This window comes from Oncorhynchus mykiss, chromosome 1, assembly GCF_013265735.2.
Source record: "Oncorhynchus mykiss isolate Arlee chromosome 1, USDA_OmykA_1.1, whole genome shotgun sequence".
NCBI classification, from domain to species: domain Eukaryota; kingdom Metazoa; phylum Chordata; class Actinopteri; order Salmoniformes; family Salmonidae; genus Oncorhynchus; species Oncorhynchus mykiss.
This window is the reverse complement of record NC_048565.1, coordinates 28,267,782-28,293,930: the sequence shown is the minus strand read 5'-3', so window position 1 is coordinate 28,293,930 and position 26,149 is coordinate 28,267,782. Positions and strand designations below refer to the sequence as shown.

Genomic DNA, 26,149 nt, shown 5'->3' with positions numbered 1-26,149 from the left:
ACGCAGCATGTTAATATTACAGAGATGAAAGGATCTTGTCCTTTAGAGAGCTTCCTTCGACACATCATCTTGATCCTGAAATAATCAGTCAATTGTTAGGCTGCTGTCTCATCAAATAAGAGTTGCATTGTATATCGGCTCTACTAGTGAATCCAGGGCCAGAATATTGCACAACTAAATGAGCCTTACACCAAATTGTCTTGTTAGACTAATTCTCAACTGTGTTAGAATGTGTTTCTGGATTTCAGGAGGCCTACCTGTTACCGTTGTGGTAACATAACGTAGCAGGCATAAAAGAAACTGGAACATCCGGTTGTTTAGGACATGGCAGAGGCTACCATTGTGGTGTTCTTATCAAACACTTTCATGCAGGAGTCTTGAGTTTCAGAGGTAGCTAAATGATTCCGAGGAGGGAAGGAGGGAAACTTGAGGCTGAATTTCTGGCTCTGGAATGCTGAAGTTGATGTAGTTGCATAGGTCTGTTGCTGTCCTTTTCATAGGAAAGCCTAAGCGAGTGGGAGAAGCACAGAACAGAAACGGACACATTATAACTGACTGAGAAACAGCCAGTTCAACTTATGAAAACGCACTAAAATAGCAAACATTATTATGGACATATTTTATGGAACACTATAGGTAAACAAAAACATCCCAAATAATTTTGAAACAATGTCAGTAGTAGCCTATATGAAAACCACAACAATATAAAAGAAAGGCCATACAATTGTTGTCATCGCATGTCCAGGGGGCTTTGTGCTCTCAGCTGTTTCTCTCTTCACAAGGGACCTTCCACGCGCAGCTGGACAATTTCTTGTCAACTTCTCTCATCTCTGTGACTACAGAAGTCTGGGTGTTGAAATATGAGGATGTCTGTTCTGGACCTCCTGCGTAGAATACATGTCATACATGCATAATATCACAAATGCATTGGAGATGTAATGGCCTACTTGGGGGGGAAATGCAGGCACCCACCTTACCATCTTAAAGCCATTTTGTAGAAATGGAGAGGTCCACATTCGTTTTCACTTCATTTTCATAAAACACATGCAGTTGATCATCGCTCCACTGCAGTGGCATATTAATCATGAAATAGGTGAATTAGTTAATAGGCTCGTATTATAGTCTTGGGTGATTGTTCAGATCAGACATGGTTAGCTAGTTTTCGGAAACAGCAAAAACAGTGGCAAGTAATATCATAGCAAATTCACTCACGTTGAAAGTACCTTTTTAAATACCTCCAGGAACTGAGTAGTTTCTAATTGTCTGATTATTTGGTGCCATATTTAGGTTAGCTTGCTTTTGTTTTGATCGATTTTCTCTGCAGCCAGTAAGTAGTCAGAGAATGACAAAATGTGATCCAATTATACAAGTAAACACGGAAACCTAAAGGCGGGAAAGGCCAGGCTGATGTAGCAGAATGTGTGATAAACTTGGCTGAATAGTTGGAAAGACAAATGTATGGTCAGTGCAATCCTGCCTCCTTGGGCTGTCCCTACCCTAACCTTAACCCCTACCCATAGCAGTGGGAAGTAGGGGTGCTGAGGGTGCTACAGCACCCCTTGAAAAATGTGAATAAAAAAATATACACTGCTCAAAAAAATAAAGGGAACACTAAAATAACACATCCTAGATCTGAATGAATGAAATATTCTTATTAAATACTTTTTTCTTTACATAGTTGAATGTGCTGACAACAAAATCCCACAAATGGAAATCAAATTTATCAACCCATGGAGGTCTGGATTTGGAGTCACACTCAAAATTAAAGTGGAAAACCACACACACTACAGGCTGATCCAACTTTGATGTAATGTCCTTAAAACATGTCAAAATGAGGCTTAGTAGTGTGTGTGGCCTCCACATGCCTGTATGACCTCCCCTACAATGGCTGGGCATGTTCCTGATGAGGTGGCGGATGGTCTCCTGAGGGATCTCCTCCCAGACCTGGACTAAAGCATCCACCAACTCCTGGACAGTCTGTGGTGCAACGTGGCGTTGATGGATGGAGCGAGACATGATGTTCCAGATGTGCTCAATTGGATTCAAGTCTGGGAAACGGGCGGGCCAGTCCATAGCATCAATGCCTTCCTCTTGCAGGAACTGCTAACACACTCCAGCCACATGAGGTCTAGCATTGTCTTGCATTAGGAGGAACCCAGGGCCAACCGCACCAGCATATGGTCTCACAAGGGGTCTGAGGATCTCATCTCGGTACCTAATGGCAGTCAGGCTACCTCTGGCGAGCACATGGAGGGCTGTGCGGCCCCCCAAAGAAATGCCACCCCACACCATGACTGACCCACTGCCAAACCGGTCATGCTGGAGGATGTTGCAGGCAACAGAACGTTCTCCACGGCGTCTCCAGACTGTCACATGTGCTCAGTGGGAACCAGTGGCGACTTTGCCAATCTTGGTGTTCTCTGGCAAATGCCAAACGTCCTGCACAGTGTTGGGCTGTAAGCACAACCCCCACCTGTGGACGTCGGGCCCTCATACCACCCTCATGGAGTCTGTTTCTGACCGTTTGAGCAGACACATGCACATTTGTGGCCTGCTGGAGGTCATTTTGCAGGGCTCTGGCAGTGCTCCTCCTGCTCCTCCTTGCACAAAGGCGGAGGTAGCAGTCCTGCTGCTGGGTTGTTGCCCTCCTACGGCCTCCTCCACGTCTCCTGATGTACTGGCCTGTCTCCTGGTACCGCCTCCATGCTCTGGACACTACGCTGACAGACACAGCAAACCTTCTTGCCACAGCTCGCATTGATGTGCCATCCTGGATGAGCTGCACTACCTGAGCCACTTGTGTGGGTTGTAGACTCCGTCTCATGCTACCACAAGAGTGAAAGCACCGCCAGCATTCAAAAGTGACCAAAACATCAGCCAGGAAGCATAGGAACTGAGAAGTGGTCTGTGGTTTTCACCTGCAGAACCACTCCTTTATTGGGGGTGTCTTGCTAATTGCCTATAATTTCCACCTGTTGTCTATTCCATTTGCACATGTGAAATGTATTGTCAATCAGTGTTGCTTCCTAAGTGGACAGTTTGATTTCACAGAAGTGTGATTGACTTGGAGTTACATTGTGTTGTTTAAGTGTTTCCTTTATTTTTTTGAGCAGTGTATATTAGTAAAAAAATATGTTTTATTTTTATTTTTAAGTAGCGCGCTAGGCGTTTACTATTATTAGCAGACCAAGCAGACCAGTCTTTAGCATGGGCCCCAAAACAATTCAGCATTTCCTCAAACATTTACATCAAAATATGCAAAGTTATGGGCAAAGACACAAAACATAAAATAAAAATCTTGATCAAATAACATGGAAAACAACCACTTTTTATACAGTGTTAATTTACCATCCTTACAAACCACTTAATGTAAATGTACATTACTGTATTTACATAGGCTGGTCCTCTAGGTTTGTACCTGTAGACTTTCCATCACCATGAAGAAAAACAATGACCAATACAATACAGTAACTGAGTACATTGAGACATCAAGTGGTTTGTTGTGATGTGATGATGTAGTTCAGTTGGTAGAGCATGGCGCTTGCAATGCTAGGGTTGTTGGTTCGATTCCCTCGGGGGACCAGTATGAAAATGTATGCACTCACTACTGTAAGTTGTTCTGGATAGAAGCATCTACTAAAAGGGAAAAGGAATTAATAGACCATTTCAGTATTCACATAGAAATAAGTTGCATTTGCTAAATATTTTTATAGTCCACAAATATTATCAGAATAACTGTTGTGTAGAGATAATTATCAGACTCCGGTTACAAATGCTGGTAAACACTCAAATGCATTTAGTTCAAGTTTCACAAAAGTAGTGTACTGGGCCTTTATTAGTCCAGTATTAGCCGACCTATATAGACATCTTCAGCACCGGCAATTATATATTTTTTTCTCCCTCCCCCAGCAAAAAAATCGCAGCACCCCCAACAGCCAAAAACATCGCCGAATACAACAGCTGTAGACCTTTCAGTGAAATGCTTACTTACAAGCCCTTTAACCTAACCTTAACCCGTACCTTAACCATTTTAAATGTCAATGGGGTAGCGATGTCCCAAGGATACCGATAGCACGGACCATAAATGTATCTCTTCAGTGTTTCAATCATTGCGTGTACACTGTGCCACACAATGTATGCAGTTTGTTGATACAATATCTTTGGTCTTGCATCATGATACTGCTGAATCAGACAGCAGAGGGCAGTAGTGCAAAGGGTTAGAGGTGACCTAAAAAACATGAAAATATAAATAAATGCAATATAACAGTGGAAAGAGAAATACTATTTATTTCAATAATTGATCAGGACCTTTTTGATTCACTGCAATAGATTTTTAATTTTGATTTTTTGCTGAGATCGTAGTGGTAGCCGAGAGAGAAAGACAGAGAGAGAGAGATTCCCAAACCTTCCATAACAAAGCCATCACCTACAGACAGATGAACCTAGGGAAGAGTCTCCTAAGCAAGCTGGTCCTGGGGCTCTGTTCACAAACAGACCTCATAGAGCTCCAGGACAGCAACACAATTAGACCCAACCAAATCTTGAGAAAACAAAAAGACAATTCCTTGACACATTGGAAAGACTTAACCAAAAAACAGAGTAAACTAGAATGCTATTTGGCCCTTAACAGAGAGTACACAGTGGCAGAATACCTGACCACTGTGACTGACCTAAACTTAAGGAAAGCTTTGACTATGTAGACTCAGGGAGCATAGCCTTGCTATTGAGAAAGGCTGCTCTAGGCAGCTTGTCTTCTCTTGAGAGCCAGGTCTATGTGTACACCGCCCACAAAATGAGGTGGAAACTGAGCTGTACTTCCTAACCTCCTGACAAATGTATGACCATATTAGAAACACATATTTCCCTCAGATTACACAGACCCACAGAGAATTTGAAAACAAATCCAATTTTGATAAACTCCCATATCTATTGGGTGAAATACCACAGTGTGCCATCACAGCAGCAATATTTGTGACCTGTTGCCACAAGAAAAGGGCAACCAGTGGAGAACAAACACCATTGTAAATACAATCTATATTTAAATATTTTGTGCTTGAACTATTTGCACATCATTACAACACTGTATGTAGGCATAATATGACATTTCAATTGTTTTGGAACGTTTGTGAGTGTAATGTTTACTGTTCATTTTTTATATCTCACTTTTGTTTATTATCTATTTCAGTTGCTTTGGCAATGAGAGAGAGAGAGAGAGAGAGAGAGAGAGAGAGAGAGAGAGAGAGAGAGAGAGAGAGAGAGAGAGAGAGAATGCCAGGGTCTATGAAGAGGGAAATGAGAGTTGACATGGGGGATCTATTCTCAAAACAAATGCCTTCATTTAAAAGGGACAAAGACACATACTGGACATTTTAGTGTCTCAGATTTGAATGTATACTGTAATGTCCAGAATGATGCATGAATGATTGCAAAACCAAAAGGATGGCAGTATCCTTTTTGCCCTTGTAAGTGCTAACTGTAGCTCAAACAGAAATAAATAAGCATAGGAAATTACTGAAATAATATGTCACAGGAAATTAAATGTCTGTGAGAGGGACACTATTATATCCTCCATAATTAATAACCTGGAGGGGTTGCTGGGGGTTTGTTTTGGTAGGGGTAGTGGTATTAGTGACAGTGGTAGTAGTGTGACTCCATTTGGTTAACAGCCTTTGGAATGTTATGATAAAGGGACACAAAATCACCTTTGTAAGAAGCACGAGAGAGAGAATGAGAGAGGGAGAGAATGAGAGAGGGAGAGAATGAGAGAGGTGGGGCAAGACCACAGGTAAAGAATTCAGAGTGAATTAGCCCTATGTGACCACAAAAAAACAACATGGGAGTATTTTTTATAATATTTTATAATAATATGTAATTTCATAATCAGCATATATCTCTATACCACATTCACAGTATTGTACACCCTGACCCATTAGATTCATATAAACACTTTGTTCCTCTGTTTGGTTCCCGGTACTCAAAGAAATAGAAATGTCCTCTCCAGGATCCTCATATACAAATAAATGTACAAGAATAAGAAAAATACTCTCCATATTTTACACATTTATAAAATGTTATTTTACAAAAAATCTCCCAGTTAATCAAAAAATCCCTTGCTTATATCATTTTTAATTTGTATTTATAGTTTCATAATTACATACATGAAAAAATGATTCAGTACAGTATGTGGTAGCTTTTCTGTTATAGCTGATAGCAGTTTCCTATAAGTAAATTAAAAGACAATATACTGTATCTGTGAAGACAGGTGATTCTGCTGTATGTTCTACAACAGGGGTGTCAAACTCATTCCATGGAGGGCCTAGTGTCTGAAGGTTTTTGTGCTTTCCTTTAAATTAAGCCCTAGACAACCAGGTGTAGGGAACTCCTTACTAATTAGTGACCTTAATTCATCAACTAAGTACAAGAAAGGAGTGAAAAACACGCAGGCACTCGGCCCTCCGTGGAATGAGTTTGACACCTGTGATCTTATGATGGCCTCTTTCCTCTTTGAATAAATAATTGTCCCTCCCCATATTAAAGTGAGCAACATAATTATCAGGTTAATGAATGTATCATGCTACCTGGATACAACTGCAGCTCTAGTAAAACAATAACAACCAGGCCACAGGAGGTCCTCATGCTCTGCTGGTTTTGTTCTGTCTTATTGGTCAATTCAATAATCTAAGTCAACATTAAGATGGAGAGTTATTGAATGTATGTGTTATTCCAGCTGGTTCCAGAGTGAAAGAGATGACCTACAGCTACATCATGTCCATGTAAAACACAATATTATCCCTCTGTTGTGGTAGGTCATCTGATGCTCCTTCTGTCTCTATGGATCACTCCAGACACAGCCCACCAACCAGCCTGGAGGTCTTGGGCATTGCTAGCTGTGAGGGCCGGCAGCTCTCCCTCCAGTCCAGTACTAACAGAGAGTCAGGGGGCCCTTGTGTTCGGGTGCAGTGAGGGTAAGAAGCAACAACAATAAGCTTGGAGTTTTGAGACTGTCTGCCTCACAGCTCTCACTGCAAGATGATACCATTGGCCTTCAAATTAAGAGGAAATCTCTCCTCCTTCCCTCGCCATGCCCCTCAGGTGTAGATATCAAGAATGGAGTAAAGTGTATGAACAAGGTCCCAATGTGCAGAGTTGTAGGCTTTTTAAACATGAAAGGAATTTCCTTATTTTACACAACAACATGGCAGTCACAAGTGGGCCTGAAGACAGCTGGGTCTATGAGAGGCCGTGACCTTCTGGAGCAACAGCACTCCATGTTATTTCTGTTGTGTTTACTCTTTGTCAAATTTTCAGGGGAGAGAAACCTTGTCCTGAAGCAAAATGGAATTGGCTTCTTTAAAAGCAAGACAGCAAGTCTGCCAGGGAAATTCTCCCGGGTCTAATGTTTCATCCTTGGACCTCTGTAACTCCAGTCAACCACTGACCTATACGAATATGAAGTCAAACCATCTGACTATGTTTTAGATGAAGAACATGCTTGGTGGCTGTGGAGTACATTAAAGGAGAAAACTGACCGTGTTGTGATAAAAAGGTGGTGTTCTCTTGAAGATGGTTCCGAGACAGAATCAATTGGATAGATATACTGGTATGACGCAGCCCCATTCCCCTCGTCAATGTGTAAATGTAGTTAAACGTAGGCTTCGTTTTACATGCAGTAGCGACAAAGTCAAATAAATATGATGTACATCGACATGGGGGAGACAGAGGAGCATATATCACTCCTATTTCCTATACTAACAACATGATGATCAACAGTAGTGTTACATATTTTCCTATAGAAGGTTATGATATGCCATAACTGTGTGTATCAAATGGGAGTAAGGATGTTCAAGGGCTGAATAAAATCTTTAGTCCTGTCCTGTTCTGTCCTGTGGAGGTCAGAGGAGGCCCTTGGATCCAAGCACACATATTGTAAAAGCCTCACTTGACTTTGTTGTGTTGTGTGTACAATAATGCCATGACATCTTTGTGGTAACTGAGAAGAGGGAACAGGTAATGTATGTTTCAAGATGTGCTGTATTTGGACAGAGGAATAAAAGCTATTGTATGTTAACTAAGCAGGCTAACAACCGGCTAACAGGCTAACAACCGGCAGTGATTGTCAGAAGAGTCCCAGAAGAGAACACACTGCATGGACATTGAAGCATTGCAGAATGCAGGATCAAGTAGGCTAATACCATGTTGTCTCTAACACTGTGTCCACATAGATCACATGTCTCTCACAGACTCTCACAGTGAGATAGAGTGTGAAGTATTGTCTGCTTCTCCTCCTGCCAGTATTCACCTTTTCACTGACACCCAATGACACTGTCTAGAATTGAACAGATGGTCCTGTTAGAAAGTCAAATAAAAGTGATAAATATAAGGCGATTTGAGCGGAAAGCCATAAGGCACTTCCAGTATGGTGATGGTGACAGCCATTATCATGTGTGTTGTGGTAAGTAGGCTCTCAGGATTGACACCACACTGTCCACTGAGTTCCTTACATGATGGCTGCTAGTTCCGCTGCGTTTAGTTGCATGGAATACACATTGGATACTTTTAAGGCAAAGTCATCATCATTGCCTGCATGATTGTTGTGTGTTGTTTTCTGTAGTGAGGTAACAATTAAAATTGTTGTTTTGTGGTCAGCTAATGTTCGTCATTTGTCTTGTTTTTCTCATGAGACAAACTGTGCATGTTTGGTCTTCTCTTGTTGATATCTCCTCAACACCTTAGTAAAATTAGTACTATGACAAGGTTTTACATTGTGATGATGTTCCCATCCTCTCTCATGCTCTCCTGGCTGCTGCTGGTCTTGGTGGGGCTGCCGTTGTGAGTAGGAGTGGTCAGGGAGTTCAGAGAGGCCTTGCTGTCTGACAGAGAACCACTACTGGGCAGGAAAATGCTCTGGGGGAGGGGCCGTTGCCCCAGTGACGAAGACAATGGAAACTCCCTGTGGCTGCCATTACCATTGGACACACAGTGGTCGGGCAGGTATGGCAGGATGTCACTCTCAATGATAATGTCTCCATCCTCGTCGCTGTCGCCCTCCGCCACACTGTTACTGTTGCTATAGTGACTGACACTTTGAGAGGCGGGGCTGGGGGCCAAGTCATGGGAGATGGTGGAGCCTATGGATCCAGAGGAGCTGTTCCCCCCTACCGAGACCTTGCTTCCTCGAAGAACCACGTTATTGCGCTGGTTGGCTGGCTTCACCGTCACGATCAGGTTGTGGCTGTTGGCCACCATCATGTCTGTCACCTGGTCCAGAGACTTGCTGTCCACATCAATGCCGTTGACCTCCAGGATCTCATCGTTAACCCCCAGCAGGCCTGTGCTCTCAGCCAGGCCTCCACGTACCAGCCGGGAGATAAAGACACCAGGCACCTTCTCCACTCCCTGAGGCGTGACCCGCACGCTCACCCCGTCCCGGATATAGAAACCCAGGGGCTTGTGGGTACCGTGCTTGTGCAGGCGGACGCGCCGGTGTGTCTCGGGCAGGATGTCGACATCGATGATGGAGGAGATCTGCCGGAAGTCCTGGGGATGGCCAATCATCAGTCCTGGTTTGGTTTTCTGCTGTGCCGGGCGCAACCCTGCCAGACCCTTTTTCCTCCTCTGCAGGGAGTTGGTGGCAAAGACCACAGGCTCATCCACATCTACAGGACAGAGAAGCCATGTCAGAAATACACATACTGTAGGACAAGGCAGCACCAGGGTCTCAGTTCATTCCAAACATGGATAATAAAGTACAATGAAATATGTTCTGCCGTTTTTTTAAAAAGGCATCACATCCTGTCATCATGTCACCTTCTGGTGTCAACAGCTAACCTGAAGGTAAGACATGGATTAAATTGACTTAGTTTAGAGTGTGAAAGGTGGAGAGACATAGCACAGGTTTTAAATCTACTCTAATCTTTTCCAATGCCTCCGTCTGTCTTTCCGTGTGTAAACCGTCAATCTCAAACGCTCAGAGCAGGAAAAAGCTCACCTTTCAACTCTCAAGAAGGACGTTTAATTTCCCTACTATATAAATACACATATTGATATAGAATGCAGTGGTCTCACTTTATCCTGCTGTATGTTTCTTTTGGCTTTTCTGCGAGAGATTCATTAAGATCCAATATTATGTCAACCATAGAGATCCTATGAAGTTATATACTAATTTTTATGATGTCAACAATCTGAGCTGAGTGTAGGATTTCCAAAAACATTGAGTCTCTATTCCACACTGTTTTCATAGTTACGGTTCCCAATGCCCTCTATCCCACTTCTCCTTTTCCACTCCCTACTCTCCACTCCACCTCTATCTACATCTCTCTGTCTGTCTCTCTCACTCACATCTTCCCTGTGATGATTGAGAGCAGAGGTTGCTGGCAACAGGAGAACAGTATTTCAGAACCTGCCCCATAGACAGACGGAGACAGATTGAGTCTGAGAGATGGAGAGATGGAGCAGGGCTGCTGGGGTAGGTGTAAGGACACAGTGAGGATTTCCATAACTCTCTCTCAGCCCCTACTGAGGGGTCAGAGGTTGCGAAACAGAATCAGATTACATAGCAGGCAGATGAATCACAGCTTTAGTACCCACTGTTAAGATGAAATAGACCAGGCAGCCTAGATCCATCATCACACACACCTGACTTATCCACTGGTGACATAGTCATGTTTTTAGTGCTAGCAGGCAGGTAGCAGCATGGGGAGGAACCACTCAGGGCTCAAGTCTAATGACAAGCCATGCTCGCTGCGGAAGAGAGAATATTTTAAGTTATTTTTAAACTGCGGAGAAGGGCGTGCTATGTGAACCTGTTCCTCAGAGAGAGACAGAGATATGTAGGAGAGGTCTAGATGTGGCTCTGGTGGGCGGAGACTAATGCGGGGAGACTTCAAACCGTTCTGCCTCAGTTCTACCAACACGTCTCCTGTGCCACTAGGGGCCCTGATAACTCTAGACCACTTTTATTCATCCCACAGAAACGCATACAAAGCCCTCCCTCACCCTCCCTTAGGCAAATCAGACTATGACTTTATTTTCCTGCTTCCTGTTAACAAACAAAATGTCAAAACAGGAAGTATCAGTGGAGCGCTCAATACAGAAGTTGTCCGATGAAGCTAGTACAGACTGGAATATGTTCCGGGATTCATCCGATAGCATTGATGAGTTTACCACATCAGTCACAGGCTTCATCAATAAGTGCATAGACAACGTCCCCCCCCCCCCCACAGTGGCTATACTATATGTCTTGTAGAGTAGGGGCCTCAGGGCACACACTTAATGTGTTGTGAAATCTGTCGTGAATGTATTGTAAATGGTTTTAAAATTGTATAACTGCTTTCAGGAAGAGTATCTGCTGCTAAATACGAACGTATCCAAACCAAAAACCTTGGATAATAGGGAAAATCCTCGCTGGGCTAAAGGCTAGAGCTACCGCTTACAAAGAACGGGACACGGACATGGACACATACAAAAAAGCTTGCTAGGACCTCCGACGAGACATTAAACATGCAAAGTTGACAATATAGGAGGAAGGTGGAATCCTATTACACCGCCCCTGACGGATGTTGCAGGGCTTGCAGACGATAACGGATCACAAAGGGAAACCCAGCCTTGAGATGCCCAGTAATGCAAATAACACAACAATTACATACTTAATGCTGCTGGGTCATGCAGAAAGACAATCTAAACTACACAAACAAGTCTACATAAAAATAGCTAAAAAGCAACAAATTTGAAGTTTTGTAATAGCCTAGTCAAAGTCCAGACCTAATCCCAAATGAGATTTTGTGGCAGGACGTGAAACGAGCAGTTCATGTTTGAAAACCCACAACTGTCGCTGAGTTAAAGCAGTTCTGCAAGAGTGGGCCAAAGGTCCTCCACGGTGATGTGAGGGACTGATCAACAACTACAGGAAGTATTTGGTTGGAGTCAATGCAGCTAAAGGTGGCAAAACCAGTTATTGAGTGTAAGGGGGCAATTACCTTTTCACAAAGAGGAATTGAGTGTTGCATAGCTTAAATAATTAAAGTAAGTATTCATTTTTTTTGTTATTTGTAAACGCAGGTTCCCTTTATTTAATATTAGGTTTTGGTTGACGATCTGATAACACTCACTATAAAAATATGCAAAAATCAGAAAGGGGGAAATACTTTTTCACAGCACTATATTTCTGATTTTTGCATATTTTTATAGTGAGTGTTGGAGTTGAAGTCAGAAGTTTACATACACATTGGAATCATTAAAACTCATTTTCAACCATTCCACAAATTTCTTGTTAACAAACTATCGTTTTGGCAAGTTGGTTAGGACATCTACTTTGTGCATGACACAAGTCATTTTTACAACAATTGTTTACAGACAGATTATTTCACTTATAATTCACTCTATCACAATTCCAGTGGATCAGATGTTTACATACACTAAGTTGACTGTGCCTTTAAACAGCTTGGAAAATTCCAGAAAATGATTTCATGTCTTTAGAAGCTTCTGATAGGTTAATTGACATAATGTGAGTCAATTGGAGGTGTACCTGTGGATGTATTTCAAGGCCTACCTTCAAACTGTGCCTCTTTGCTTGACATCATGGGAAAATCAAAAGAAATCAGCCAAGACTTCAGAAAATAAAGTGTAGACCTCCACAAGTCTGGTTCATCCTTGGGAGCAATTTCCAAATGCCTGAAGGTACCATGTTCATCTGTACAAACAATAGTACGCAAGTATAAATACCATGGGACCACGCAGCCGTCATACCACTCATGAAGGAGATGGGTTCTGTCTCCTTGAGATGAACGTACTTTGGTGCGAAAAGTAAAACAAGTCCTATATCGACATTACCTGAAAGGCCGCTCAGCAAGAAGAAGTCACCGCTCCAAAACCGCCATAAAAAAGCCAGACTACAGTTTGCAACTGCACATGGGGAAAAAGATCATACTTTTTGGAGAAATGTCCTCTGGTCTGATGAAACAAAAATAGAACTGTTTTGCAATAATGACCATAGTTATGTTCAAAAAAGGAGGAGGCTTGCAAGCCGAAGAACACCATCCCAACCGTGAAGAACGGGGGTGGCAGCATCATGTTGTGGGGGTGTTTATCGATTGCGCAACCAGGGGAGGAAAGACCTTGGACCATTGTTACTCTAACTTCCGCGACGCATATAAGGCCCTGCCCCGCCCCCCTTTCGGAAAAGCTGACCACGACTCCATTTTGTTGATCCCTGCCTACAGACAGAAACTAAAACAAGAGGCTCCCACGCTGAGGTCTGTCCAACGCTGGTCCGACCAAGCTGACTCCACACTCCAAGACTGCTTCCATCACGTGGACTGGGAGATGTTTCGTATTGCGTCAGATAACAACATTGACGAATACGCTGATTCGGTGTGCGAGTTCATTAGAACGTGCGTTGAAGATGTCGTTCCCATAGCAACGATTAAAACATTCCCTAACCAGAAACCGTGGATTGATGGCAGCATTCGTGTGAAACTGAAAGCGCGAACCACTGCTTTTAATCAGGGCAAGGTGTCTGGTAACATGACCGAATACAAACAGTGCAGCTATTCCCTCCGCAAGGCTATCAAACAAGCTAAGCGCCAGTACAGAGACAAAGTAGAATCTCAATTCAACGGCTCAGACACAAGAGGCATGTGGCAGGGTCTACAGTCAATCACGGACTACAGGAAGAAACCCAGCCCAGTCACGGACCAGGATGTCTTGCTCCCAGGCAGACTAAATAACTTTTTTGCCCGCTTTGAGGACAATACAGTGCCACTGACACGGCCTGCAACGAAAACATGCGGTCTCTCCTTCACTGCAGCCGAGGTGAGTAAGACATTTAAACGTGTTAACCCTAGCAAGGCTGCAGGCCCAGATGGCATCCCCAGCCGCGCCCTCAGAGCATGCGCAGACCAGCTGGCCGGTGTGTTTACGGACATATTCAATCAATCCCTATACCAGTCTGCTGTTCCCACATGCTTCAAGAGGGCCACCATTGTTCCTGTTCCCAAGAAAGCTAAGGTAACTGAGCTAAATGACTACCGCCCCGTAGCACTCACATCCGTCATCATGAAGTGCTTTGAGAGACTAGTCAAGGACCATATCACCTCCACCCTACCTGACACCCTAGACCCACTCCAATTTGCTTACCGCCCAAATAGGTCCACAGACGATGCAATCTCAACCACACTGCACACTGCCCTAACCCATCTGGACAAGAGGAATACCTATGTGAGAATGCTGTTCATCGACTACAGCTCGGCATTCAACACCATAGTACCCTCCAAGCTCGTCATCAAGCTCGAGACCCTGGGTCTCGACCCCGCCCTGTGCAACTGGGTACTGGACTTCCTGACGGGCCGCCCCCAGGTGGTGAGGGTAGGCAACAACATCTCCTCCCCGCTGATCCTCAACACTGGGGCCCCACAAGGTTGCGTTCTGAGCCCTCTCCTGTACTCCCTGTTCACCCACGACTGCGTGGCCACGCACGCCTCCAACTCAATCACCAAGTTTGCGGACGACACAACAGTGGTAGGCTTGATTACCAACAACGATGAGACGGCCTACAGGGAGGAGGTGAGGGCCCTCGGAGTGTGGTGTCAGGAAAACAACCTCACACTCAACGTCAACAAAACTAAGGAGATGATTGTGGACTTCAGGAAACAGCAGAGGGAACACCCCCCTATCCACATCGATGGAACAGTAGTGGAGAGGGTAGCAAGTTTTAAGTTCCTCGGCATACACATCACAGACAAACTGAATTGGTCCACTCACACAGACAGCATCGTGAAGAAGGCGCAGCAGCGCCTCTTCAACCTCAGGAGGCTGAAGAAATTCGGCTTGTCACCAAAAGCACTCACAAACTTCTACAGATGCACAATCGAGAGCATCCTGGCGGGCTGTATCACCGCCTGGTATGGCAACTGCACCGCCCTCAACCGTAAGGCTCTCCAGAGGGTAGTGAGGTCTGCACAACGCATCACCGGGGGCAAACTACCTGCCCTCCAGGACACCTACACCACCCGATGTCACAGGAAGGCCATAAAGATCATCAAGGACATCAACCACCCGAGCCACTGCCTGTTCACCCCGCTATCATCCAGAAGGCGAGGTCAGTACAGGTGCATCAAAGCTGGGACCGAGAGACTGAAAAACAGCTTCTATCTCAAGGCCATCAGACTGTTAAACAGCCACCACTAACACTGAGTGGCTGCTGCCAACACACTGACACTGACTCAACTCCAGCCACTTTAATAATGGGAATTGATGGGAAATGATGTAAATATATCACTAGCCACTTTAAACAATGCTACCTTATATAAATGTTACTTACCCTACATTATTCATCTCATATGCATACGTATATACTGTACTCTATATCATCGATGGTATCCTTATGTAATACATGTATCACTAGCCACTTTATACTATACTATGCCACTTTGTTTACATACTCATCTCATTTGTACATACTGTACCCGATACCATCTACTGTATCTTGCCTATGCTGCTCTGTACCATCACTCATTCATATATCCTTATGTACATATTCTTTATCCCCTTACACTGTGTACAAGACAGTAGTTTTGGAATTGTTAGTTAGATTACTTGTTATTACTGCATTGTCGGAACTAGAAGCACAAGCATTTCGCTACACTCGCATTAACATCTGCTAACCATGTGTATGTGACAAATAAAATTTGATTTGGTTTGATTTGATTTGATTTGTTTTGCTGCAGGAGGGACTGGTGCACTTCACAAAATAGATGGCATCATGAGGGTGGAAAATTATGTGGATATATCGAAGCAACGTCTCAAGACATCAGTCAGGAAGTTAAAGCTTGGTGCAAATGGGTCTTCCAAATGGACAATGACCCCAAGCATACTTCCAAAGTTGTGGCAAAATGGCTTAAGGACAACAAAGTCAAGGTATTGGATTGGCCATCACAAAGCCCTCAAAGTATGTAAACTTCCGACTTCAACTGTGTGTGTGTGTGTGTGTGTGTGTGTGTGTGTGTGTGTGTGTGTGTGTGTGTGTGTGTGTGTGTGTGTATATATATATATGTATATACTTTTTTTTGTGTATAATATGCATATTTATATTGTATTATACAGGGCGTATTTGGAAAAGAGACCTAAGTCTCAATGTCTTCCCTGTTAAAGTAAAGGTTCAATGAAAAAAAATCTTCCAAGATTCTAAATCCCAGTATCTCCCATCGTCTAATTTACATCACTTTGCGTGGCACAACACATTAACACAAAAGGCAGATAACTTCTCACACATTCTTGAATCTTATCACCACACCTCAAAACTGTATGATAGGGTTGGGCTCCTGTGTCGCTCCTCTTTGAACTGATTAACACCATTTCCCTGTAGAAAAGGAATCCAGAGCAGTACAATAAAACATATCAAAATTGGTAACTCTTTATGAACACCTGAAACAATCCAATCCTTCACACCTCCAAAGGTGTCCGTGCTCCCAGGGTTCTGTGGGAACGTCCCGCCCCGGACAAAGCCACAGATGAGGTGTGTTTGACCTCTGTGATAACCCACAGATGGTCAGTCATCCAAACAATGTCATAAATCGTGATTGAGTCATCATGCTGGGCCTCGGCCCTTCATCCCTGGCCTTCATCATCGTTCACATTTGTTCATTCTCTCTATTTTTCAACAACACACACATACTGTACACACACACACTTTCACATACTGCTGCTACTCTGTTCTTCATTACTATCATCACCACCATCATCGTCATCATTATTATCATCATCATCTATTCTGATGCCTAAGGGCAACAGACAGGAAATCGAGAGAAGGAACAACAGACAGACATCTTACAGTGACTGCCTTTATGTATATATCTACCTCAAATACCTCGTACCCCTTCACAATGATCTGCTACCAGATCATATATAGCTGTATATAGATTAATTCCCTGTATATAGCTTACTTCTTGTGTATTTTATTCCTCGTGCTACCATTAAAACAATTTAACTCTGCATCATTGGGAAGGGCTCGTAAGAAAGTATTTCACAGTAAAGTTGTATTCAGCCTATGTGAATAATAACATTTGATGTGGTTATGAGGAGCACTGTCTGCTGAGAGGGTGAAAAACAGGAAGTCATCAACACCTCAGTGAGGCCATGGAGAAAGAAAAGAGAGCTTTTCCCACTCTGGCATTCTGATTTTACTGCCTGTTTGGTTTTACCTTTGGGAGATCGGTGTACAACCACTATATATCATAAAGGATGCAGTGAATATGATCCTCTTAATACCGTTATAAAGTCACATTCAACACAGTGGCCGCTAGCCTAGCAGGGCCAGTAAGCAAAAGGTTACTGGTTTGAATCCCTGAGCTGACTAGGTGAAAAAACTGCCGATGTGCCCTTCAACAAGGCACTTAACCTTAACACACTGAGCTATAGGCTAGTCACTGCAAAGAGGTTTTATGGATGACAACATTAAAATGATTTGACCAAAGCCACAGGCTGTTGTATGGCGGGATAAAAGGGAGATTTGATATATATCCAGGCTCAACTAGAGGGCATGAGACATAATGGGCGGGTGACTGTCTGGCCAGACTAGCGGTGATCCCTGACCTCAACACTATGAAGGGAAAACAATCATCTGCTCACCAACAGAAAATCTCTTCCAACATGGTGACCGAAAACCCACTGCATTCACTGCATGTGCATTAAATAGATATTTATATGTTCCTAAACTATATGAATTTCCAGTTATGAAAAGCGGTATAAAAGTGGTATAGTTGACATTTCTTTGTTTGTTTGACATATATGCTTGAGTGTCTGTCTGTTTGCGAGTGTCTGTCTGTTTGCAAGTGTCTGTGTCACACCCTGACCTTAGAGATCCTTTTAATTCTCTATTTGGTTAGGTCAGGGTGTGACTAGGGTGGGCAATCTATGTTTTCTATTTCTTTGCTGGTCGGGTATGGTTCCCAATCAGAGGCAACTGTCTATCGTTGTCTCTGATTGGGGATCATACTTAGGCAGCCTTTTCCCACCTGTAGTTTGTGGGATCTTGTTTTTGGTACTGTGCTGTTTAGCCCTACTAGACGTTACGTTTCGTATTTGTTGTTTTTTCTGTGTTCATTTAATAAATTAATATGTACGCCTACCACGCTGCACCTTGGTCCGATCCTTCCATCGACGAACGCTACAGTCTGTCTGTTTGTGAGTGTCTGTCTGTTTGTGAGTGTCTGTCTGTTTGTGTGTGTCTGTCTGTTTGTGAGTGCTCCACACAGAGCTGTAGCCTGCCCTGCTTCCCTCCCTGTCACCTCCATTAGGCTTATTGTCTGGACCCCCACAAAGAGCAAAGCAGCCTCTGTTATTAAACCCACTCAGGGGCTGGAGGAGGCGGGCGGGAGGGAGAGCCCATCCAGAGAGCACATGGGGGGAGGACTGGAAATGAACCAGCCAGACTGGCGTGACAGCCATGCACCCAGGAGGAGGGGTAGGCTGGGGGCCGAGGTTACAGACCAGGGGGGTTGGGTCTGCTCAACGATCTAGCTGTCGATTAAAAATATTAAAAAGTCAGCAGATCAGGGAGAACTGCAGTACCTTCTGAATGATGCTTCCGGTCCACATCATCCCCACAGAGAGAATGCCAGAGTTCATTACAATGGTCTGTTAAAGAGTCTGGACAGAACAGCTAACACACAGAGACGTGCAGGTTAACGGAGTAGGTTATTGAGGGCATGACCTTGTCTATAGAGAAAAGAGGGAAACGTCTGAAATGCTACTAGCGATAACCCTGGACATAAAAACAGCTGGAGCTAGACTCACTTCCCTACTAAATCCATTTCCCCCTTTTTCTTATTATCAATCTCTGCTTTGCTTTCCCACTCGGTTCTTCTTTCCCTTGTGTCTCTGTGATTGTATTTGTACACAGTGTAAGCATTGCATGCCCAGGGATCTGTGTGGTCTATGAGCACGTCTACACTGTTCCGAGCAGTATTATTGACCAACTGGGCTATAATGTGGTTTAACGGTGAGTGAGATCAGAGGCTAATGTGCAGAGTGGCTAGCAACAGAGATACTGTCTCCCTAGTGTGTGTGTGTGTGTGTGTGTGTGTGTGTGTGTGTGTGTGTGTGTGTGTGTGTGTGTGTGTGTGTGTGTGTGTGTGTGTGTGTGTGTGTGTGTGTGCGCGCGCGTGTGTGGATTAGTGCTGATATAAGAAGGATCCATTGAAACCATCCCTTCCCCCGGTCCTGTCCAATATAAATAACACACACACAAAAATGTACACATTTCTAGGTATGCCTGTATGCAGAGCCTGTATTGCACAAAGACAGACTGGAACATCTATAAAGTTGTCCTCTCCCTGCCCTGTCTCCGCCCTCTGGTGAGGGGTTGTGGGATTCTCCAACACATTCTAGAATACACTGCTCTGGTTTCCATAAAGAACAGATGACGAATACCAAATATGCTTCCCTCACTAGATGAAATCAATCAACTACGCTCCTCTCTATATCATGTGATCTCTGTAGGCTACCGCATGAATCACCTGACTCATGTTATACATTACATTAAGTTACTGCAGCACAAGAGCCAGTAAATGCCTGTTAATGAAATGAATAACCAGCATCAGTAGGTCAACTCAGTTCTGAATCACTGCTGACATCTTACATAACCTTGAGCATGTTGAGTTTAATACAATGATGATTTGTAACAATGCTGGTATCATAAGGTGAGATACTGATTCAAAGCCAGGCAGTCATTGGATTGAAACACTGGGAAGAAAGGCTGAGGTGGGAGGGGTCAGCAGCACTGGGCCTCAGGAGAGGACATTGAAATGAAGTCAGCAGTGGAGGGGTGGGCTTTTACAATGAACAAAATTATAAACGCAACATGCAACAATTTCAAAGATTTTACTGAGTTACAGTTCATATACGGAAATCAGTTAATTGAAATAAATGAATGAGGCTAATCTATGGATTTCGCATGACTGGGAATACAGATATGCATTTGTTGGTCACAGATACCTTTTAAAAAAGGTAGGGGCGTGGATCAGAAAACCAGTCAGTATCTGGTGTGACCACCATTTGCCTCATGCAGCACAACACATCTCCTTCGCATAGAGTTTATCAGGCTGTTAATTGTGGCCTGTAGAATGTTGTGCAACTCCAATGGCTGTGCGAAGTTGCTGGATATTGGCGGAAACTGTAGCACGCCAGTTTCTCCGATCAGGAGCATCCCAAACAATCTCAATGGGTGACATGTCTGGTGAGTATGCAGGCCATGGAAGAACTGGGACATTTTCAGCTTCCAGGAATTGTGTACAGATCCTTGTGACATGGGGCAGTGCATTATCATGCTGAAACATGAGGTGATGGCGGCAGGTGAATGGCACGACAATCGGCCTCAGGATCTCATCACAGTGCATTCAAATTGCCATTGTTAAAATTAAATTGTGTTATTTTTCTGTAGCTTATGCCTGCCCATACCATAACCCCCTCTGTTCACAATGTTGACATCAGCAAACAGCTCGCCCAAACGATGCCATGCAAGCTGTCTGCCATGTGCCCGGTACAGTTGAAACTGGGATTCAGCCGTGAAATACACACTTCTCCAGCGTGTCAGGTCAAGACCCTGGTGAGGATGACAAGCACACACAGATGAGCTTCCCTGAGGCGGTTTCTGACAGTTTGTGCGGAAATTCTTTGGTTATGCAAAGCCACAGTTTCATCAGCTGTCTGGGAAGCTGGTCTCAGACGGTCCCACAGGTAAAGAAGCCGGATGTGGAGGTCCTGGGCTGACGTGGTTACACGTGTTCTGCGGTTGTGCCAAATTCTCTGAAACGACGTTGGAAGTAGAGAAATTAACATTACATTCTCAAGCAACAGCTCTGGTGGACATTCCTGCAGTCAGCATGCCAATTTCACGCTCCCTCAAAACTTGAGACATTTGTGGGATTGTGTTTAGTGACAAAACTGCACATTTTAGAGTGGCCTTTTATTGTTCCCAGCACAAGGTGCACCTGTGTAATGGTCGTGCTATTTAATCAGCTTCTTGATATGCCACACCTGTCAGGTGGATGGATTATCTTGGCAAAGGAGAAATGCTCACTAACAGGGATATAAACAAAATGTGTACATTTGAGAGAAATAAGCAGTTTCTGTGTATGGACAATTTCTGGAATATTTTATTACATCTCATGAAATATGGGACCAACACTTTATGTGTTGCGTTTATATTTTTGTTCAGTATAGTATTCATGACTCTACCAGAATTGAAAATAACTATAACAGAGCCAGTTGTCTGCAGCCTACAGGCATAGAGCATCTCAGGCCTCTCTCCCACTGGATCCATCAGACATGCTGATTTACCCACTTCCACAAGCCCCTCTCAGACTCACAAACAGAAGACAAGGAGGAATGGGTATGAGATAAAGAGGGAGGGAGGGAGACAGATAGCTTTTCCATCAATTTGCCTCCTGCCCATGTATAGTCTATAGTGACAGGTCCGTCTACACTGCCATTCATGCTAACCTTGGAGGGGGTCCCGAGAGAACTCACTGTTGGTCTGCACAGAGAGGTGTGTGTATTAAGTATCAATGGGTATAGAGTGAACATCTGTCTCTCTGCTCTGCCATAAAGAACCCTCCCCCAACATGAGCAAGATAAAGAAGCTGATCGTGGACGACAGGATAAGGAGGGCCGAGCACGCCCCCGTTCACATCGACAGGGCTGTAGTTGAGTGGGTCGACCAAGTTCCTTGGTGTCCACATCACTAAAGACCTATCATGATCCGAACACACCATCATAGTCATGAAGAGGGCACGACAACGCCTATTCCTCCTCAGGGATGTATTTGGCATGGGACCTCAGATCCTCAAAAACAGCTGCACCATTGAGAGTATACTGGTTGCATCAATGCTTGGTACGGCAACTGTTCGGCCTCTGACCGCAAGGCACTACAGACACATACATACTGACCCCCCCCCCCCCCCCCCACACACACACACACACACAGTACCCAATTGTCATACTTGAATAACAGTAAAGATACTTTCATAGAAAATGACTCAAGTAAAAATCACCCAGTAAAACACTACTTGAGTAAAAGTATAAAAGTATTTGGTTTTAAATATACTTCAGTATTAAAAAAAAATTCTAATTCCTTATATTAAGCAAACCAGAGGGCACCATTTTTGTGTTTTGATTTAGGGATATCCAGGGGCATAATTTACAAAACAAAGCATGTGTTTAGTGATTCTGCCAGATCAGAGGCAGTTGACCAGGGATGTTCTCTTGATAAGTTGTGTGAATTAGACCAAATTCCTGTCCTGCTAAGCATTCAAAATGTAATGAGCATTTTTGGGTGTCAGGCAAAATATATGTAGTAAAAAGTAAATTGTTTAGGAATATAGTGAAGTAAAAGTTAAAGTTGTGAAAGGTATTCATAGTAAAGTACAGATACCCCAAAAAACTACTTAAGTAGTACTTTTTACTTAAGTACACCACTGCACATAGACAAACACATACATTCACATTCCTTTTACACCCTTCACATACGCTTCTGCTACTCTCTGTTTATTATCTATGCATAGTCACTTAACCCCACCTACATATTACCTCAATCACCGTACCTCGACAAACCCGTTCCCCTACACATTTTGTATTTTTATTTAACCTCAGCTAAGAACAAATTCTTATTTACAATGACGGCCAAACCCTAATGACGCTGGGCCAATTGTGCGCCGCCCTTTGGGACTCCCAATCAAGGCTGGTTGTGATACAGCCTGGAATCGAACCAGGGTCTGTAGTGACACCTCTAGCACTGAGATGCAGTGCCTTAGACCACTCCGCCACTTGGGAGGCCACATTACACCACTGCGCGTGTGCACACACACACCACTGTGCGTGCGCGCGCACACACACACACACACACACACACACACACACACACACACATTAAAGTAATAACCTCTGCTTCCTGTTGTTGGCCTTCTTATTGGTCTACGATTGCTCATCTCTAGGAGACAGAACGCGTCTCCTTCCTGAGCGGTATGACGGCTGCGTGGTCCCATGGTGTTTGTACTTGCATACTATTGTTCGTACAGATGAACGTGGTACCTTCAGGCGTTTGGAAATTGCTCCCAAGGATGAACCAGACTTGTGGAGGTCTACAATTTGTTTTCTGAGGTCTTGGCTGATTTCTTTTGATTTTTCCATGATGTCAAGCAAAGAGGCACTGAGTTTGAAGGTAGGCCTTGAAATGCATCCTCAGGTACACCTTCAATTGACTCAAATTATGTAAATGAGCCTGTCAGAAGCTTATAAAGCCATGACATAATTTTATGGAATTTTCCAAGCTGTTTAAGGGCACAGTCAACTTAGTGTATGTAAACTTCTGACCCATAACAATATTCAACAACTGAGACAAAAACTGAACAAGTTCCACAGACATGTGACTAACAGAAATGGAATAATTTGTCCCTGAACGAAGGGGGTAGTCAAAATCAAAAGTAACAGTCGGTATCTGGTGTGGCCACCAGCTGCATTATGTACTGCATTGCATTTCCTCCTCATGGACATCACCATATTTGCCAGTTCTTACTGTGAGATGTTACTCCACTCCACTCTTACACCAAGGCACCTGCAAGTTCCCGGACATTTCTAGCCCTCACCCTCCGATCCAACAGGTCCCAGACGTGCTCAATGGGATTGAGATCCGGGCTCTTCGCTTGCCATGGCAGAACACTGACATTCCTGTCTTGCAGGAAATCAAGCAAAGAACGAGCAGTATGGCTGGTGGCATTGTCATGCTGGAGGGTCATGTCAGGATGAGCCTGCAGGAAGGGTACCACATGAGGGAGGAAGATGTGTTCCCTGTAACGCACAGCGTTGAGATTGCCTGCAATGACAACAAGCTCAGTCTGATGATGCTGTGACACACCGCCCCAGACCATGACGGACCCTCAACCTCCAAATCGGTCCCGCTCCAGAGTAGAGGACTCAGTGTAACGCTCATTCCTTCGACGATAACCGCAAATCCGACCATCACCCCCGGTGAGACGAAACCGCGACATGTCAGTGAAGAGCAATTTTTGCCAGTCCTGTCTGGTTCAGCGACGGTGGGTTTGTGCCCATAGGCGACGTTGTTGTCGGTGATGTCTGGTGAGGACCTGCCTTACAACAGGCCTACAAGCCCTCAGTCCAGACTCTCTCAGCCTATTGAGGACAGTCTGAGCACTGATGGAGGGATTGTGCGTTCCTGGTGTAACTCAGGCAGTTGATGTTGCCATCCTGTATCTGTCCCGCAGGACAATTTTTTTTATTGTAGACCTCCACCGATCAGGAAGGAGGTGCGTTCCGACTCCTTGAGATGAACGTACTTTGGTGCGAAAAGTGCAAATAAATCCCAGAACAAGAGCAAAGGACCTTGTGAAGATGCTTGAGGAAACAGGTACAGGAAACAGATATCTATATACACAATGAGTCCTATATCGACATAACCTGAAAGGCCGCTCAGCAAGAAGAAGCCACTGCTCCAAAACCTCCATAAAAAAAGCCAGACTACGGTTTGCAACTGCACATGGGGACAAAGATCATACTTTTTGGAGAAATGTCCTCTGGTCTGATGAAACAAAAATAGAACTGTTTGGCCATAATGACCCTAGTTATGTTTGGAGGGAAAAGGGGGAGGATTGCAAGCCAAGAACGCCATCCCAACCGTGAAGCACAGGGGTGGCAGCATCATGTTGTGGGGGTGCTTTGCTGCAAGAAGAACTGGTGCACTTCACAAAATAGATGGCATCATGAGGGTGGAAAAGTATGTGGATATATTGAAGCAACATCTCAAGACATCAGTCAGGAAGTTAAAGCTTGGTCGCAAATGGGTCTTCCAAATGGACACTGACCCCAAGCATACTTCCAAAGTTGTGGCAGAATGGCTTAAGGTAGTGGAGTGGCCATCACAAAGCCCTGACCTCAATCCTATAGAAAACTTGTGGGCAGAACTGAAAAAGCGTGAGCGAGCAAGGAGGCCTACAAACCTGACTCAGTTATACCAGCAGGAGGAATGGGCCAAAATTCAAAGCTGGGGAAGGCTACCCGAAACGTTTGACCCAAGTTAAACAATTTAAAGGCAATGCTACCAAATACTAATTGAGTGTATGTAAACTTCTGACCCACTGGGAATGTGATGAAAGAAATAAAAGCTGAAATAAATCATTCTCTCTACTATTATTCTGACACATCACATTCTTAAAATACTTCCGACTTCAACTGTATGTATATATATATATATATATATATATATATATATATATATATATATATATTGTTGGTTAAGGGCTCGTAAGTAAGCATTCCACGGTAAGGTCTACACCTGTTGTATTCGGGCACGTGACAAATACATTTTGATTTGATTACGCTGCCTTTTCAAATAGAATAGGGTGAAAAGGGCACTTAAACTGGTTAAGTTTGCCTCCATCTTGATACAATATCTTCTTGTCTCTAGTTCAGAAAGACATGCTATTCTAGAGTATGCTAGCTTACTGACAGTGTTACACCTCTGTATGACGTGTTATTGCCGTGTTACAGCTTATTGGCTGTGAGTTTGCACTTCATAATGTTGTGTTATTGCAGAGGGGAACAGCTTATTGACTGTGTATTCATATATCACTATGACAGGTTATTACTGCTGGTGTTATAAGGCTGAAGAAATCTAGTCGCTTATTTCTGACCATATATACAAATACTACAAATGTGATTCCTTTTTCTGCAGAACTGTGTGGCTTTTTTTTATATTGTTTACAGACAATTTTCACTTCCCACCACAGCTGACACAAGTAGTGTTGTTATGCACCCTATTAGCTGCCTGGGTTCCTTTGAGGATTAGCTGATCCGCTGATTTCACGCTCTAATCAGACAGACAGCAATAGTCCATTGACTACCTGACTGTTCAGTCACATCACATACATCTGACAAGGAGAGTCCTGCCTTAAGGCACACACCGGCACTAATACTCCCATGTGCCCTTACAGCAGCTTTGCTGGTAGGTCATTGAGGAGTAGGTTGTTTTTACTTCACCATCACTGCTCTTGTCTGCCTCATTATTGAGAGTACGAAGATGTTCATCAACCTGCTGGTCACCATGAATATGCTAGTGAGGTCCCTGAAGGGGTCCCACTCTGAG

At 43.9% G+C, this 26,149-nt stretch overlaps 1 protein-coding gene across 1 annotated transcript in view; it reads right to left on the bottom strand.

Annotated features, from left to right (window-relative positions):
* Positions 1-5,842: 5,842 nt before the first annotated feature.
* pard6a (par-6 family cell polarity regulator alpha) overlaps positions 5,843-26,149 on the bottom strand; it is a 45,519-nt gene continuing 25,212 nt past the window's right edge. The window contains exon 3 of the mRNA XM_021597725.2: positions 5,843-9,656. Within this exon, the coding sequence (XP_021453400.2) occupies positions 8,758-9,656 (899 nt within the window). The 3' untranslated portion in view covers positions 5,843-8,757. The remainder of the gene's footprint in view (positions 9,657-26,149) is intronic.